The sequence below is a fragment of the Wasmannia auropunctata genome, unplaced genomic scaffold (assembly GCF_000956235.1).
Source record: "Wasmannia auropunctata unplaced genomic scaffold, wasmannia.A_1.0 LD336049.1, whole genome shotgun sequence".
NCBI classification, from domain to species: Eukaryota; Metazoa; Arthropoda; class Insecta; order Hymenoptera; family Formicidae; genus Wasmannia; species Wasmannia auropunctata.
The window spans coordinates 222,622-241,148 of NW_012026841.1; the positions used below are offsets into that span (position 1 = coordinate 222,622).

The window sequence follows — 18,527 nt, forward strand, 5'->3', positions numbered from 1 at the left end:
CTAAAATCCCTAATCTGCGTAGCTTTACCAAACGATAAATGATAACGATTGATATCTCTATCCTTGACATTTTTGGGAATCCAAGAGTCGTTTTATTTCTTTTTTTTCTGTAACAGGGACGCCTATAAACACGTAAATTTATACATTTTATAGTAGAATTACAGTAAGACATAAAGAGGATACGATCGGAAGATCCGCGGATCTTCGGGAGGGCTCAGAGCAAAATCTCAAGGGCCTCGGTTTCCGCAGATTTCGGGGATGCAGAAACATGGAAATACGATGATCCTACAGAGAACGAAGACAGTACAATTTCGGTGGGAAAAAATCCAAAAGCTCGTAAGACGTCAGAATCGCAGATAATCGTCGAACGTCCCAGTTATTTATGTTCCGGCGAATGCGCCGTGATGACTTAAAAACTCGAGGAGACTATTCCGGTCAAAGCGCAGACATTTGCCAGGAAATTATATCGTTTTTTTTACGACAACCAATAAAATTTCTCTTCCGAGGAGAGAACACTTTACGGGAAGGCCGAGCGCGGCTTTTCTGATTCACAAGTTCCATTACGTTCTCAACGATCTGGCGGCTCGTAAGCGGGCCGTCAGTAACGCGCTCTCACGACAGTCACAACGTGGGCGGCCCTCGTCGTCATCGGCGACGACGGACGACGACGAGAGAGGATCATCCGGACCGGATCCGGATTGTTGGATTTTACGAGCGGAAAGTGAATTTCGCGCCCGGGACGTCCGGCGAGGCGCGACGCGTCGTTAATCGCGTGCGGAGCGGAGCGTGTTTTACAGCCTCGCGGCGCGGGTTGGCGCGGCGCGGGCGGTACCGTAACGTGGCCGCGCCGCGCGCCGCTCACCCCCCGAAGCGAGACGTACTTACGTCTCGACGCGCGAAGGAAACGGGCGTGCGCGGGATAATGACGGGCGTTTGCGAGATCCAGAATCGAAAGTTTACTGCAGCCGCGAAATAATCCCTCGCACAACGACACTTTCCTCGATCTCTCGATAAGCAAAAAACCGTAACTCTCACTTTCGATCTCGGGAGGCGCGGCGATCTCGGAAATTTAATGCTAACCATCGGGAAATTTACGAAGCTATAAAGGACTATCGAGGCGAGGCTATAAAATTTTATTCCGCGTATCTCTGTCGATTCTAATCGTATTAGCGTCAGGCTTCGCGAACATGGTATCGATTTGGTCTTAAAAAGAAATTTCCCATCTCTCAATGCTGTTTACCATTTGCTGTAGATAATTTGATTTATATTTGTCGTTTATTAAAGCTCCTCGCCATAAGTCCCCAATTTGAGCAGATAAACGATAACGATTCTGTTATTTAACCGCGAATTACTTATCGAAATTTAGAGCGTAAAAAAACTTGCGAGGAAAAATAATGCAATGATAAGTATGGAAGATGCGAGATGATAAACGACGTTGCGAAGCCATTAAACTAGATTTTATATTAGCTTATTACAAAAAAAAAGAATTAGATCCACTCGTTAAACGGAGCTCGTTTAATCGCGTATATTTCGAGGCGCCTCTAAAACTATCAAGAGAGAGAGAGAGCGAGAGAGAGAGAAACCGCGCAGGCGGCTCGAAGTCGTAACAATTAAGGCCGTAATCGCGGTTACGGTATAATTGCTAATTATTCATTAACAATTAAAATCTAATTACGAAACTATCCGCGTATCGCGCATCGCAACCGATAATTATACGGCTTATCCTTGAATCCCGCGGTGGAAAGAGAAAGATTATTACACCCATCGCAGCGATCGCGGTCGCTTACACTCTCGGACGAGCCTTACGTGGCCCGGCCGCGCACTAAATCAAAGATGACATAATGATCTAATAATCCGCGACGCGATACGGACCCGCGCGTTATCCCCGTTTCGTGCATCCCTATCCTCTTCCTCCTTCCTACTTTCACCGGTCGAGCTTACCTAACTTCATCGTCGCTATACACGCAATTGATTTCCATGTTTAAATAAAAAGCTCCGTTAGGAAAACGCGAGCCCGCAACAATAAAAGCGTCGCTAATTAATGCAATCGACAGCGGTTGGCACTTTAAAGTTGACACAATAATCGTTCGCAAAAAGATTCCGACGAGTGGAAGGTATAGAAATAAATATCTAAACAAAAGCAGCGTTTGTTATGAAATGAAATAATGCAGGAGTTTCTCTCTCTGTAATCACTATCTTTAAATAATATCCACGAGACATCGCTATCGGCCTCCGTGTAATTTAAAACGAACGCCACGTTTCCTTCGTCCCTCGATCATTAACGTCGAAAGTTGCACTGCAGTCTTAGCGACTGAATCTCAAATTTAATAACGAGGAATTAAATAATAAGGGGAATAACATTTTGTTGTTTATTCCAATCTTCAAATTGGAGAGAATTAATTTTATTTATGCGATTTATATTACCTCGAAAATTAAATTGAAGTTGGTCGGTAGTGTGCGATAAGAGAAAATTATACGGTGCGGCCGGGCCGGGGTCATCCTCGAACTTCGGACGAAGCGTGTCCGAAGGGATTAATCTCGGGGCCGGAGATTCAAGGACCCGGGGGGGAGGGGGGTGCAAGGGGGTGAGCGTCTCCTGCGCGAGGATGACGCGGCGGATCTCGAATTAACGACTCGTGTACGAGGAGAGGCGAGGCAAGGGAAGGGAGATGAGAGACGCGCTTACGCGCGTAAGCCGGCTCGGGGCGTAATTTTCAGGCAGATGTGCGGCCGCGGAAGGGAGATCATTGCACCGCGCCGGCAAGGAGCAGCTGAAGTAGCGTGAGAAAATGCGGGCCAGGATCATCGTGCGTCGCCGCGCCGAGCGTCCTACGTTGCGCTGCGCTACGGTGCGGCGCTCGTTCGCTCGCACCCGGGGATGACTGGTGAACCGAAGGGGCAAAGTCAGGGCCGTCGCAACCTCGCCGAGGACGACGAGTAGTTACGTCACGAGGAGAAAAACACGCTTTCTCCTTCGCGGCGTCCCCAAGAGCCGCACGTCAATGAAACCCTCCGCCTCCGTTGTATACGTTATACTTATCCGGGAAATCCGCTGTGCTATTTATAAAGCGCGAGCTACCTCCCCTGTCGAGCTCTGTGTTGCCCTAAATAATCTCAGGAGTTTAGAAGTACGACAGGGCAATTTGTAGACAGATTAGCGCGCGTCTGTCTTTGACACATTTTGACTTTGCGACTTCTGGAGCAGTGCAGGTTACAAATGAAGAGACATTTTTCGAAAAGCTTAATAGGTAATTTTTTGGAAAATAATATTCTTTGATTATAAAAAGATGAAATATTATAACGTTTATTTAAATTTATAATATCGGCATTATAAAAGACCGATGGATGTTATAAGTTATGAAATATAAAACAAAGATATAGAAACACTTAATACACTTAACACTTTCTTTTCACGCGATAATCTTATAGAGACAAATAGATGCGACATAAATTTTTTTGAGATTCGAGTTTTAATATTTGTAATATTTTTTAAATCTTTGATTTGTTTCTAACCGCTCATTATCGTACAAAGTAAAAGAACGCAGCTGCAGTATTTAATTCTGGGGGAAAATAGAAATTTGATTTGAAATCAAATAAATTAAAATTGAATTATAATTATATTAAAATATGAAAAGAAATAAATATTTTTGGTAAGAGTAATCCTTCTTTGAACTGTAAGAATCGAGTTATTAAGCCTACGAGTACGTACTCCGGAGTGATTATCGTTGAAAATAGCTGTGATTTTTTGAAAACATACAGCGCAATTAGATACACGCGTGTCGTATAAGCGGTAATAAAAACGCCGATACGTGGCGCGTTTGATTTACGAGGGGAAAACCGCACTGTAAATTATAGCCGGAGTTGTAAAAACCGGGAGTTATAAATTTCCATCAGGAGTGCAAAATCGTCCCGCGAACATTAGGATCCAATTAGAACGATAACGAGCAATATACGACCGTCACGTTTCTCCTTTAAAATAAAATCGCGCGTTCTTTGCAGTCCATGCATTTCGTATGCCACTATAAGAAAGAGAGATAGAAAGAGAGAGAGAGAGAGAAACGTTAGTTTCACGAAGTACTTAATACTGACGTAAAAACAGTCTACATAGAGTCGGTGAACTAGGCGTGTTAAATTGTGAAAGTCATCGCGTAATGGCTAAGTAATTAAATAAAATCAATCTGAAACAAAATCTGAAGACGAAACTTCATTGCTTAACTTCATTATTCATAACTTAAATTTCTTCCTAAAGGCTTCTTCATTATAGAAAAGAAATTATCAGGTACATATTAGCAAATAAGTTGAAGATAGTTGATTCACTTTTACACACGTTCAATTTCTAATCCAAGCGATTAATTCTCAACGATTATGCAATAATTATTTAATAAAAATTCTTGACGAATAAAGATATTTTAGGTTAATTGGTAGTAACGATAACAACACAGTATTTCTTTATTAATAAAGACTAAGGATTGAAGGGAAAGGTCAAAAAACTTTCGTACAGCCCTGAATCGTCTCATTGACGGCTCCTTTATGCGATGGGATTTCGTCAATGAAACTAAGGTACCGCTGAGCGCATCGAATGAACCTAATATCGTGCGGTCGTCATCGTTGATTGCGTCTCTTTACGAAGGAATGAATGAGGAAGAAGACAAAAAAGAAGAGGCGGGGAGAGAGAGAGAGAGAGAGAGAAAAGAGACAACGTTATAACTTCGAGTGACTCACCGTTTGTCAAACCGTCGACGTCGTCCGAGTCGCACTTGAGACCGTTAGTAATCACCTGAAACACATACGTGGACTTGATTAACGGCGGCTTATGATTACAGTTAACATACGAAAGATTCCAAGCATCCAACACTGAACACCAAGCTGGTCTATTCATACAAGGTTTTTCACTTAAAAAAAAACCGATGACAAACTACTACGGTCTAATAAGTCTAATTAACGGATTAGACCGACGAGCTTGTAATTTCATCGGCGTCTCTATCTAAAGTCTAATTCTTGAAATTATTATAGCTGTCCATTCAATTTTCACATTCCTCTTCTGTAGCTACCGCAGTCTCTAAGTTATCAATTTATTCTTGAAATGAATTCAATGATGTGTCATAAAAGAAATTCCGCCCTTTCGGTATTATTAATTTACACATTAAATTATCTATATAATTAATTTGTACATTAAGAGAAAAATATTTTGTTTTGTTACTATAATTGCATGGTAAAAAAATTATGGTTAGAGAAGCACTATTTTTATAGTTATTATTACTAAAATGTTAGCAATAATAACCTTATATGTATAGTTTTATTAAATATAAAAAAATTTTACTATAAATTACAATATTTTCAAATATTAATAAATATAATAAAATATCAAGATATATATATGACAAATGAAATAAATATTTTTATGTAGTAAATGCAACTGCAATTATAGTAAGCTGCAATTATAACTTTTTTGTCTATTTTCTTAACATTTGCTTACTATTTATATTATAATAATAACTAAAAAATAATAATATCAATCATAATGTATAACTATAATGCATTAAAGTAGCTATAATTTGCATGATTAAATTATAATTTTATAGTTGTCCCCGAAATTCATTATAATTCATTATAGTTAAATTATGGTTATTCCAATATTTTTCTCTCGATGTATTAAATGACTCATATTAAAGAATCATGTTATATTCTAATCAATTAATTTCTGATGCACGTTTGGCCCGCTTTTCTCGGAACGAGTGGTCAACGAAACGGCCACTTTCGCGTCTGCCTCACTGAAGAGGCGAGGAGGAATCGAAAGCCCCCCCCCCCCGTATTCGCGCGGGCGGGCGTCGCCGCATCGCGGCTTTCTGTCGTCATCGTCATCGATGATTTCACTGAGATATCACTCTTACTTGGCCGCCACGCCAACGGAATTCAATTTACAATCGCGATCGCGACCGCCGGTTCTCTTGCGAAACGGTTTCCACGGACTCGGGTGTAAAATCGGATAAAGCCGCCGCCGCCGCTTCCGGCCGCTGTATCTCAGAGACTGATGACTGGTAATTGCAACGCGGTTTTCCATCCGGGATGCAGACGGCGTTCACCGCTACACGCAGGCGATCCCGTCATAATCGCTAGGAAATATATAAACATGACGAAAATCAAGTATCATTGCACGCATGGGAAACGCATGTTAATCGCGCTAAGATCAACCATCAAGCATATATGCTAATGACATGAAATTAGTCATCCGTCGTCGTTGCGAATGTAACGCGAGACACACACAATCCTGGGAAAGCCGTTCTAATCCCTAAACGCGCAATTTGTTTCCGCTATCCGCACGAGAAGATCCTTTCCGAGTTTTATGCGGGTCTTGCAACACGACAGAGAAATAACGAAGAAAATCTCTCTCACCGGCTGACACATAAATCACAGACATCGTGAAAGAATCGAAACTATCTTTATAAAAAAATTTATTTATAAAAGAGAGAGAAATTGCTAAGCTGTTTAACGCACTTTGAAAAAATCGTAAGTCTTTATCGCGTGTCTTCAGATGTATTCTTTAAAATGCCGTGAGACGTTATATAACGTCTCGAAATTAACATCACATTTTGCATCTGATTATATATTAAAGATATTTTAGAGCGAAATTTTTGTAATTAAAAAAAAAAGGCTTGCGGCCCTTCAAAGATTAAAGAGAATATTTTTTAGCTTAAGCAGACAGAAAGACCTGTCGGTGCGAAATTTATTCGTGGTCGGAAGCAGTTTCGATTTCGTATAACTGGTTATAAAAAAAAAAATGTTGATTACCGGGTCCTGCGAAAGAGGCATCTCCACTCTCGGTCACTGTCCGAATGAAAACTTCGACGTCAATTTACGATGATGCCTGAACGACCGAAGCTGAAGGACCATATAGTTATCGCTTAACAGCTTCCGCCCTTGATTCCGACCGCTGATAATGCTTCTTCAAATGCCACGCGCGAGTGGAAAAAAAAAATAATGAGCACATGCAGCGTTCACCGTCATAATCTTTTCTTTAAGAAGCATTTAAAATAATAATTTTATATCCATATGCATGGCGATATATTAATATGAACGACGTTCACTTATTCCAGTGTATAATTCAAGATTTCTTATTCATATTAAGCGTGTATTTAAAATCACTTCAGGCATATCTATATGATTTATGCGAGAATTCAAGATAGAATTCTATTCACATTTTCATATGTCCCATATTTTATATACGCATATATTCTAACTCTTCGATGTTTCTCGTCTTACAAGCTCGCATGTATATAGAATTACAAATAGAATTCTGTCACGATTTATAAATTGTTTAAAGCAGACATTTGTCAGCAGAGTCTGACTCATTGGAAGATCGAAAATACGATATGAATTTGAATAAGGAACGTGAGAAATGGCGTACATTGCAAATCTTATAGAACGTCATTTTTTTCGTCATTCATATGCAAAGCTGCTGAAACTAATACTGATAATACAAAGTCGAGGTGCACGGAGATAACAGGACAACAGAATTATAAAAGAGCACACGTGTCGCTTTTAATGCGACAGAAAAAAGAAACATGATTTCGCACTATTTCTCCCATCTCGCTTCAACTTACTCAGGGACGTTCGCATATATGTTTACGTTGAAGTTCTTTTAATTTTTCTAATATTGCTAACGGAAAAGAGAAGAAATAAGCAATATTAACTACAATATTCCTAAATCTTTTCACTCTTTCCTTCTTCGTTTAATTAATTTAAATAAAATAAAATACGCGCGCGAACGAAGAAAGGATTAAATCACTATTCTCTTTAAAAACTCATTCCTAAAGAGGCTATAATTATTTGTGGATTAAAACAATGAGCTATGTAAATTACAACTGGATCTATTGATTATCTAGCGATAGTTACTTACGGTGCGACCGCCACGATAGATATCTCCTGCGTTATCGCGGTGAGAGAGGGCTCCATGAAAATCACGAAATTTAATTTGCGAAAGCTGCGACAAAAGTAAATCGGGTCGCCCGACGAAGATGTTTTAGATACGGAGACGCGACTGAAAGAAGCGGCTGCGCCCGTCGCGAGAGTCGGTGGAAAATCAGCCTTGCGTCGGCGATTTGCACACAGTTCGACGTTTCTCCTCTCCGCGCTCCAAACGAAACCACCTTACCACCGTATATAGACCGTAAGCAATTTCGCGGAGCATCCATCCACCGAGTATTGTATGTAATTCGCCCGCGCGCGGCGAGAGAGGAGTGTACAGCCCGCTAATTGTATACCCTCTCGCACGCGCGCGTTCGACCGCACGCGCTCAAAAAAGTGTTGTTTGGGTTTTCGCCCTCGCGGCTGTCGACGGCGACGGTGTACACGTTGTTTAGACCGCGGCGACGTTTACGTTTACGCACGCGGCTACGTAAAACGAGTTTCGGATTCGGTGTGCCGAAGGGGGACCCGGCCGTTCCCCCGCGTGCCGGGTGTTCCCCGGAAGGAAGTGGAAGGTATTAATATTTCTCGCACGACACGCAAAAGGGACGGGGAGGGTGCGGCAATTGTCGGCGGTGGTTACTCAATCTACTCGCATTTGCATCGCGGCGGGGGGGAAAAAAAAACACAAAGACCAGCTGACCGAATTGTTTGGGGGGGCGAGCGGCCCCGCTTTGCGGTGCGGGAAAGATATGATTATTAAAACAATTCGAGAAGAGGAAAAGAGATAGAGAATTTCTCGTTAACGAATGTGAGAAAATTGACATATATTGATCTATCGTATTTTTTGTGTATACGTTAGTTGCGATATAAAACATGCTCGCGAAGAGCTGAATTTAAAACCTTAATCCCGTTAATGATTTTAAACAATATAAAATTAGTAAAAAATAGTTATTGGTGTTATTAAAGTATTTTTTTTTATTTTGTAATATTCATATAAATTATTTAAGACATTAAAAAAAAGATATTTTCTACATTTGTCACTGTAACTTTAATAATTGATTCATTTATCAATCGATAGCTGCAAATTTTTATGCGAAAAATTTAGATAATTGACTACACACGATTATTGCATCACGCCGATATTTTACTCACAGCTTACTCGTAAGCAAAGATTGACATCTTCATAACGTACGCGCGTTTTCTCCGCGCAGCGAGTCGTTCATCTATATGTATACGAATTATATATGCATTCCATCGTAACGACGCATCGGCTTGTTTTGCTCGATGAGAAGCGCGTAACAACGTACAACAATGGGCTGAAGAAAAACGCATTTGCATACACGTGGCCGTGAATGCGGCCACAACAATCTCACCTAAAGGCATTTTTTACGATGCCAAGTCCAAGCGAGTTTTCTCCGCTTTTTTTCAAGACTGACCGCCGCGTTTCTGAAAGTTACGCTCCTATACGCGAAGATTATCCCGGCAACGCAGTTATTTGCCTCCAACGGCGCGGTCTTCTCGCGTCTCGTGGCCTCTTGCCTCCGTTTTATCGGATGCCGTCCCCGAAACGGCCAATTTAACGTTCAAACACCCGGCGCACACATAAGAGCGCGCATTTTCTCTTCGGCGCACAGAGCGATAATTGTCCGCGCGCATCCCGCGGATTTATTTCCACCGACCGTCCAGTTACCGAGGCGAAGGAAACCGCGGGGGCCGCGAGGATATCTTTTCATCGCGACCCCAGAAGAGCATGCACCTAGTTTTCGTTTCGTATACATAGATCGCTCGGAAAGATACTTTCGCCCATGAATATTTTTCCTCTTTTATTTCAAGCTTTAACGTGCGGAATATATAAAATGCCACACGGGGACGCCGCGGCTTCTCCTTCTTTTCTTTCCGCGCGAGTACATGCTGAATTCCGCGGAAAATTCGGAGCAGATTTGCTCGACTATAAAAATACGCGAATGGAAATTGAGGCAATTTCAGATCGTAAAACAGATTTTATTTCCTCCATCGATTTTCTAAGCGGACGTTATTTCGGCGTTATTTTACTTCGAGAATCATTAATAAAAAAAAAGACGTTTGAGATCGAAGTCTGATAGACCCGCGTCTCCGCTGTCTGTCCGAGACTGACTGAAATCTCGCGACTCAACGGACGCGAGAGCGTTCCAGAGAAGCTCGTAAATCTCGTTTATTTCTGTTTTACGTAACTCATAATAATCAGAATAGCTTGTTTTTAAAGTTCGTATCTCTCTCTCGAGCTGTGGATATAATTGGCATCATACGACGCGCTACGCAGCGGTCGTGACGAAGCGACTTGTAATTCTTACAGTCTAAAGTCGCTTCCCCACTGCCGGCGTGCCGTACTTAACAACGTAAACTTTACGACGTGGCGGATACGCCGTGAATATCCTGATTATTTCTCCGAGAATTCTCTTTACTTTCGATTTTCTCCGGCCGCAGAAGTGTCCGATGGGCGGGAAAGCTATGAATATAAGTATCCACGGATCGAGAGAGAAAATAAACTCGGTCACGACATTTCGTATACTTCAATAAATATTTAACATACACAAATAAATAATCACACGGAGAGAATTTTTTTTTTAATTTACTCTTCGAATCATATTAATTGTGGGACAATATAGTATTTAGGCAAATTTTACTGTGCACTACAATAAGATTTTACAGTAAACTTTATTGTAGTGCACAGTAAAATTTGCCTAAATACTATATTGTCCTACAATTAACATGATTTGCAGGGTAAATTTAAAAAAAAATTTTCTCCGTGCGCCAACAAATATTTAAATCGCGTGACAAAATTATTTAACACGCGGACGGTTTTTTATTTATTACGCATCTCAATATGATATAATATAACATTATACAACATATTTAGATTTGTATAATGAATTTAAAAAAATAAAGAAATTGGAGTTCTAACTTCAAATGGATCACAGAGAAATTCTCAGAGTAACTCTTATTTCGTTAGCAAAATATTTAATCATGAAAGTTAAAAAAATTTGCAGAGGAGGGAAATGTAATCCGAGAGATTTTTATTAAGAAAAAGCGATCACAATCAGATAAAAATTTTACGAAAAAAAATTACGTCGTACAATATATGTTTCTCACACGCCCGATACGATGGATCTTTCACCTTTTCCACGTGGATCTTCCACCTTTGATACGCGAGACGCGCGCGCGCGCGCTGACACGCGCATAATTCCCTCCTTGACAAAAAATTGACGGCGAGCTGCATAGGTTACGGAAATACCAGTTTCGCCTTGGGACGCGCGATCGATTTCCCGTGACGATCTTATTCGCGGTGGGTGCGGCCAGCAGAGCCGATCGCCGTCTCGCGTGTATATATCGACTTGTCGTAATGAACGATAATTTCCACGGGGCTTCGACACGGGTTAGTGGGATGGAATCGGGTCCACGGGAGCGCTTTCTCTCTGGTGGGCTCTTCCGGCGCTTCCTCCTTCTAATAATTTATGGCCTGAACCCGTTCGTTCGCCGAGCCGCTCGCGCGCAACTCGCGGAGTTGCGAAAGAGAGCCCCGGTGCGTAAAACGTTAGACGCGATAATTACGTCTCGGATCGGTAACGAAGGCGTGGCTATCCATTAGGCGAAGCATTTTCGCGATTAACGCTCCGATATACATTTAATATGTTTGATATCGATTATCTTCGCAGTCGAATATTAATTTGATATCTATTCAATTTAAATGGACGAAACTTGTTTTGCTTCAACGTGTCCGTTCTAAAAGAACTCGCGGCTCGAACTTAATCTATCTAAAATGTGCGTTACAGATATGTAATACAATAGCACTGAGCGTTTATATAAAATAGTGATGTAATTTTGGACGATGCGAAGACGCGAGATCGGTTGTTGCGCGATTAACGCGAGCACTCGCGCAAGAATTTGCGTCCTCGAAAACGCTTGCGTAAGCCTCGGAAATTTTTAATTGCCGACGAAGTTGACGGGGCGCCCGATACCGCGCCGCTTTTCGAGTGAGGGACTTGACGATGATAATCATCGAGGATGGCCGATTAAGCACACAGCTGTGTGATATCCGGCGCCGCGATAATCAGGATGATCAACGACGATCACGCCCGTCTGTTTCATAATATACAGCGAATAATACCTATAATATATGTCATGCATGTAAGAAGTATATAAACCCGTATTTTTCTTTTATCTTCGTATCTGATATTAGGTATACATATAGCTCGGTCTTGTGCATTTTTCGTATCTAATTGGAGAGACAAGCGAACTGAAAACTGTGTTGACCTTAACTGTATTAAGGTCGAGAGCAAATCCTCTGGGATTCCAAAATTTCTGAAATTTTCGTTTGCTCGTCGAACTGTTCAGAGAGAAGCACGCCTCTCTTTTATATGTACGTCACTCTCCGCTTTATATAAAGCAATTAAAAATTGTCAATGAAGCGTTTCAAACGATCGAGGTATATTCCTGGGATTTGCGACGTAAAAGTGACGTTTCTCGCTTTCTCGCCCCGTCGGGAATTACGCGCGGGCGACCGAAGGTCCTCCGGAGGCGAGAAGTAAAGTACCTTCGTTTTATCGGTATTAAGCGCGCGCGATCGATCGAGGATAGGTATACTCCGATAAATACGGAACTCGCGGTCTTGACGGCTCGCCGCATATCGGTCTCACCTCCGATTGATTGTCCGCTCCGCTGGACAATCGACACGTTCGTGTACCAAGGACTAAATGGAAAACCGAACAATATTTTCGCTTGATTTCCCTGCTTGTAAGCTGCTGAGAAACGTCACATATACGTGACACTGGCGTATACATACGAAGAGACAACGACAGACGAAAGCATATGTCATATGCGGCGCACGTGTTAACGGTCAAACGGATCGGAATGAATGTACGACGTGGTTGTCGCGATACAAGAAGAAACGCGCCAAATATACTATATATTTGCGACTTCGACTGTCAAAATGTCTCACGCGCGAAAAAGGGGCGGCAAAAGAGATTCTCCGCCGTATTTTAAATAATTTAAAATTCAATCTCTCGAGAGAAATCCGATGATCCTTCGAATATCCTTCGGGAATTCTCGGAAAATAATGAAGGAACCAGTCGAAATATTTTCGCGACTCTCTCGCACGTGATAAAATGCCTTTAAACCGCCTTCGAACCGCCGCGGCCGAGTCTCTAAATAGCTTCGCGAAGTACACGCGCAAGCAATTTACGATCTAAATACTTTCGAATTCTACCATTCTACCGCGAATGGTAACGGTTCTTTAAACGTGTTTACGCCCAGTTCCCGCAAGTAGCGAAGATCCTCTAAACATCCTGATGAATCCCTCGCACGTGACCGAGATCATTCGAGGGGCTTCCGAGAGAAAGAGAGAGAGAGATAGAGAGATAGAAAGAATTCTCACGGAGATGACGTCGCGACGATTATGTTCAAGTGACACAATTACCCGTCAATATATAAACGGCGATAATAAAAACGAGCGTGAGTACGTACTTGGGGCGGGTGTTACTGTGTTACGGCCACGCGCGTCGGGCCGTCGCGTCGGGGCGCCGTTGAGAGCGGTTGTTTTCGATGTCACGCCAGCGGCAGCGGCGCGAAAATATCTCGTTACTTTTACTCTTATCCACCCGTGTGCGCGTGCTGTTGTTTACGACGTTACGTGCGTGTTGCCGCACTCGCTCTCGCACTCGGACTTACAACCCGCTCGCTCGAGCGCACGACGCGAACTGACTGACAGCCGCCGCGCCGCGCGCCGAGGCACGGGCGCGCGCGACGTGCGCGCGGGGCGCGAGGACGAGGACGGTCCCGGCGAGCACGCGACCCCGTGGGTGCGCGGCGTTGTAACGGGGTATACCTCTCTTACGCGGATCCACGTACACACACACACACACACACACATACACTGCATGCCTCCTACGGCAGCAACGGCCGTGAATCCGCTGACATTCACGGGAAAATTCTCCACAAAGAAAAGACCTTACAAGGGTGGAGAGAGAAGAGAAGAAAAAAAAACTGCGTACTTGATGGTTGATACCGGCCTCTACCTCTGTCTATTTTTACGGGGACGCGCAAACAGTATAGCGCTCGTCTTTCAAGGATAGCGCCTCTCAGAGTGTTTAAATCTAAAGGACCTCGCCCTGAAAGCGCCTAAGGTCTCTAACGGGCGAAAATAGAATATTTAACAACAATTTGCGTCAGACAATGCTCTTCATAATTTCAACCCATTTACGTGGAGAAGAGTACAAATTTTTTTTTTTTTTTAAAGTAACACGAGCACGCGTGTGTTGTTTATCTCTTCTCGAAAGCGTAACAGCATGAAATCTTATACTTCTGAATTTACGATAACTTAATTCCGAGACGGCGAAGTTGAAACGAAGTATGTGCGTGAAACCGAACTTTCCGCGTTTCGGATATTTCCCGGAAGAATGAGAAACGGTTTTCTTTCCCTCTCGAATGTAACGCGATATATATTTCTGTGTCACTTTTGAAATGCGTGAACGGGGCAGGAATATCAGCGACCATATATTTAACAATTTTCGCGTCGGTTAAGGTTCCTCATATAATTTCAGTCCAGTTGAGAAAAATAGAAATTTTCAAAAGATGAAAGTGTGCTGTTTATATTCCCTTTCTCGAAAACGTGCAAAAGCGTAGCTTATATTTCTTAAAATCTTATATATTTCTTTAAAACGATTTGGTTCTCCGAGAGTCGAGTACGTGAAACGCGATTTTTTCCGCGCGTTTTTCTCGGATATTTCTCGGAAAAGTGAGGAATATTTTCTTTCTTTTGAACGTAATGCGATACTTTCGTGCGACGAAATGTGCGGACGGCGCGCGGGAAAAGCGGACCAGCGGCCAGAAGGGCACACGCCAATTGCCTCGGACCGCATTGCAGCGAAGTAAATCCTGCGGTTTCACATCACACGGTGTAAGTACGGCGGGTTCACGGTCGTGGGAACGGGTAGGAAACAGCCTCCTCGTAATTGGTTACGATTATTTCACGCTCTTGAAAGGTGATTTGACGAACGCGGTAATTGACAGCGCCGTCCGTTCAGATATCGATCACGGTCGTGATTTCGCTCGAGAGCGTCCGTTTGAGAGAGAGGAGCGCTTTATCAAACGCTATTTATCTAATGGACTCGGAGAGACCGCGGTGTGCCTTCAATATTTTCTCGTCGATAAAGTCACATCAGAAGGCCTTTTATTTTTGCACGTATAAGAGAAATCGAAATGTATATTGTACTCTTCCTTCCTCCCCCGAAAATTAAGATAACACCTTACCTTTCTGCGCCGCGAAGAAATAATATCGCCGCTCGTTCTCGCAACAAACGATACGCGAAGTGGTGCAGCGTATAATACATCGAACGTATGTACACACTCGTGCGATTCGCAGCACCGTGCGATACAGTTCAGCATACACACGAGCGGTGGGCAAATCGCTGTCCGTTCTCTTAACGATGTCGATCGTTATCGCGCTATTATCGATACGCGAAGTGCAGGATTGCGAATAATTTGCCTCTCGGGCGCACACACGGACGGGAAAATCAAACGGGTGAAACGAAACGGAGAACGGAGGGGAGAGAAAGAAAAGAACGCGATCGACACTCACCGGGATCGCGCATGCGACTGAATCTCAGCCGAGAAAACGTGCTTCCCATCGAAAGCACCTGTACCACCGGCGCTGTGCACTTTCACTCTCTCATAATCGGCAACAGGCCACCGAGCCGTTTGAAGCCGCGTCGATTCGTGGAACTTTTTTCTAGTGCGCCGACATCGAGCCATTAATATAACCGAAGGTCTTTTAAAACGCTACATAAAACGCTAAAATACGTTGTAACAATATATCACCTCGTAATAATAAAGTAAAATAATTTTTCGCAGCTAAAAGAAATATAGGGAGAAAAGAGTACTCTCTAAAAATCTGAATTAGTGCACAGAAAGAACAATTTTGCTGAATCCAGATCTGAAAATAATTTCTGTTTAATAATCAAAATTATTTCGTACGAAAGTCAATTGCTAGAATATCAAAATGTTTTACAGCAATACTTATCAGTTTTAACATTCCAACAAATTATTTTGATGATTCAACGAAAAATTATTTTTAGATCTGTTTTTAGCAAAAATTTTAGACCTTTCAACAAAGTCGTTCTTTCCGTCTGTATAGTCATTGATTATCAATAGTTATTTATTGAATGCATCCCAAGTATGTCACTGGTAATCAGTAAAATTCAACTTCATTGTCTCTCGGAAATCACTACTAATAAATAAGTGAATAATCGCTATATAATCATTGAATCAGTGAATTTCGTTGTTCTCATTAATTACACAGCGGATTCGGCTCTACTGTTTCACTTATCTGTTAGCGATGCAAGGCGTTACTGATCTCAATCAGTGACTTTTCCACTGATTCAGATTTTGAGAATAGAATTATTTTACCTCAAAAATTGATGCGGAGGGAAAATAAAATTTGCGAAGTATGTAACGGTAAATATTAAGAGCGCAACATGAGTAACAAAGCCAAAAAAAAAAGAACTCGAATTCTATTATGAGTTGTTGTTATTATGTTAGGCTTTCGCGAACATAAAGTCGAGTGAGTCGACCGAGTGTCGAAGTTCATCGGAAAACTGCAGTGCAACTTTGCGACGTATACATAGGTGGGACGATCGAAGCAGGCCAATCGAGGAGCTCCTGAGAGTTGGAAGTTGCGACTAATTGAAAAGTTGCGGTGCATCGCTCGATCGCGGTAACAAATGACGGTTGCATTAAGACGTCGATAAATTAGCGGTTGATCTAAAGTTCAATCAATCCTCTTTCGAGTACAATACTTGCGAATGCTAATCAAATCACGTTCTCCATAAAACGTAAGACGCTGGATTTTTCTTCCAATAGTATGCTCCACCTCTCATTGTCAGAAGCGGAAGATTAAACGTGAAAATTAATCTTCGAGCTTGAAGAATTTTGATAGCCGCACTAGAATACTTATAATAAATAGTTAAAAACATATATATAACAAGGTCTCTGCTTGTGAATTTCAGATACAATTTGTTTGACCTGCGTGTTCAGGTCGGAGATATCTCACACAAAAAAGTATCGAAAAGATGGATAAGAAAGCTTATATATCGTATATTTGTGAATATTTCGCGTTTCCACGGAGGCGCGTGGCGAATCGCCCGCGAGAGATCGAGACTAATCGAAAAACTGCGGGATGAGATGTTTTTCAGCGAGGCATTGAACAGCGGAATTTCTGTCGCCTTATAATTCAACGCGCGCGGCGCCTTTCCCTTACGTGACTCCATAATTTATAGCATTTTAGAAATTAGACACGCGCTACTGCATATCTTATCTTTACGCCGTTTATCCCGGCCGTCAGTCCGCGTGCATAACGAACGTGACCATCGATGAAAGTCTTGAGGGCCGCGTTAATTGCGAGTCATCAAGTTGCGATGCACAATGTTGCGCTCAGTGTGTGCAACTTTTCATACACACGGACAGTAGCAATTAAAGGAAATAATCGCAAGATATACACGCGTACACGCGAGAGAACGGTTTTGCTGAAACGTCTAAAAATTTACATACAGATTTAAATGTATATAATTATATTATGGACCATCGAAATAATTATGTGGAACAGCCAAGTATAATGCTGCAGAAATTTTGATATTTCAGCAACGCAATTTGAGCGTCCAATTATAATTATTTTGATGGTTCAACATCAGCACAGATTATTTTCAGATCTGTATCTAGCTAAATTTTTAGATATTTCAGCAAAATTATGCTTTCCACTTACCTAATTAAAACACGCAGAGATTAACCGAGCTTGATTACGTTAATTGATTGATGAAATATTAATTGATTACCTTAATGCATTAATTTATAGTTAAATAGAGCGTGCTAAATAGGCGATGTGGACGATCGACGATATATTAGTTCTCGGATTCTTCGTCGCGAGCGATAAAACGTGTCGAATAAGATAACGTGTCAACTTGGATTCCAGTCCTTTTTCTTCCCGGCGGACGAGAGTAACGCGGCTGTTACGCAGCTACGTAATATGCAAATTGACAGAGTTTACCGAGTGACGAATGTTGCGGTCAGGACGTTTCTCTCTCCGATGACGAACGGCTCTCCGGTCGATTGAACATGCGTATATGTACGCGCTCTCGTCCCGCGCGCGCGCTGCGGCGCGACGCGACGCGACGCGACGCGACGCCGGACGCGGCGCATTCGACCGTTTAGAAAGCGAGCGTGCGTCGCACTCGGCGCGCGCGGTGCCTATAGCTTTGTTTTCTCGCCTCTCGGGAGAATCGGGAAAAGCGAAACCGAATGTGCGTGCGTGTACATACGTACTTCCCCACCCCCGCCACGTCGCCCGCGCCGCGTCGCGTGAAAAGACAATGAGGAACAGAGGAATGCGACAGCGTGCTACCCGGCAGCCCGTGCATTCGCGCGACGACATCCGCGACAGCGCGAGTTTTCCATCTTCGATCGATATCAAAGGGCGAGGGACGTTTGGCTCTCTGCCCTATACGAAGTGAAGTTGATTTTGCTGGCGTAAAATAACAGAGCGAGCAGAGAAATAAGTGTCTCTCTTTCCGCGAGACTTATATTGCGACCGCTGT

The 18,527-nt window shown here is 42.5% G+C and overlaps 1 protein-coding gene and 1 long non-coding RNA gene across 5 annotated transcripts in view; one reads left to right on the plus strand and one right to left on the minus strand.

Annotated features, from left to right (window-relative positions):
- The window catches only part of LOC105451589 (protein FAM107B), a 36,506-nt gene that overhangs the window by 9,202 nt on the left and 8,777 nt on the right, over positions 1–18,527 (minus strand). For 2 of the 4 annotated variants that reach the window (XM_011692140.1, XM_011692138.1), the window contains exon 1: positions 4,723–5,187. In XM_011692140.1, the coding sequence (XP_011690442.1) occupies positions 4,723–4,879 (157 nt within the window). In that variant the 5' untranslated portion in view covers positions 4,880–5,187. Of the gene's footprint in view, positions 1–4,722; positions 5,188–13,407; positions 13,637–18,527 lie in introns of those variants that run through there. The other 2 variants (XM_011692143.1, XM_011692141.1) reach the window with 2 other exon arrangements.
- LOC105451588 lies at positions 3,761–4,893 on the plus strand. The gene is made up of 3 exons (XR_974597.1): positions 3,761–4,279; positions 4,462–4,765; positions 4,824–4,893. It is a non-coding gene; the product is annotated as an uncharacterized LOC105451588 (long non-coding RNA).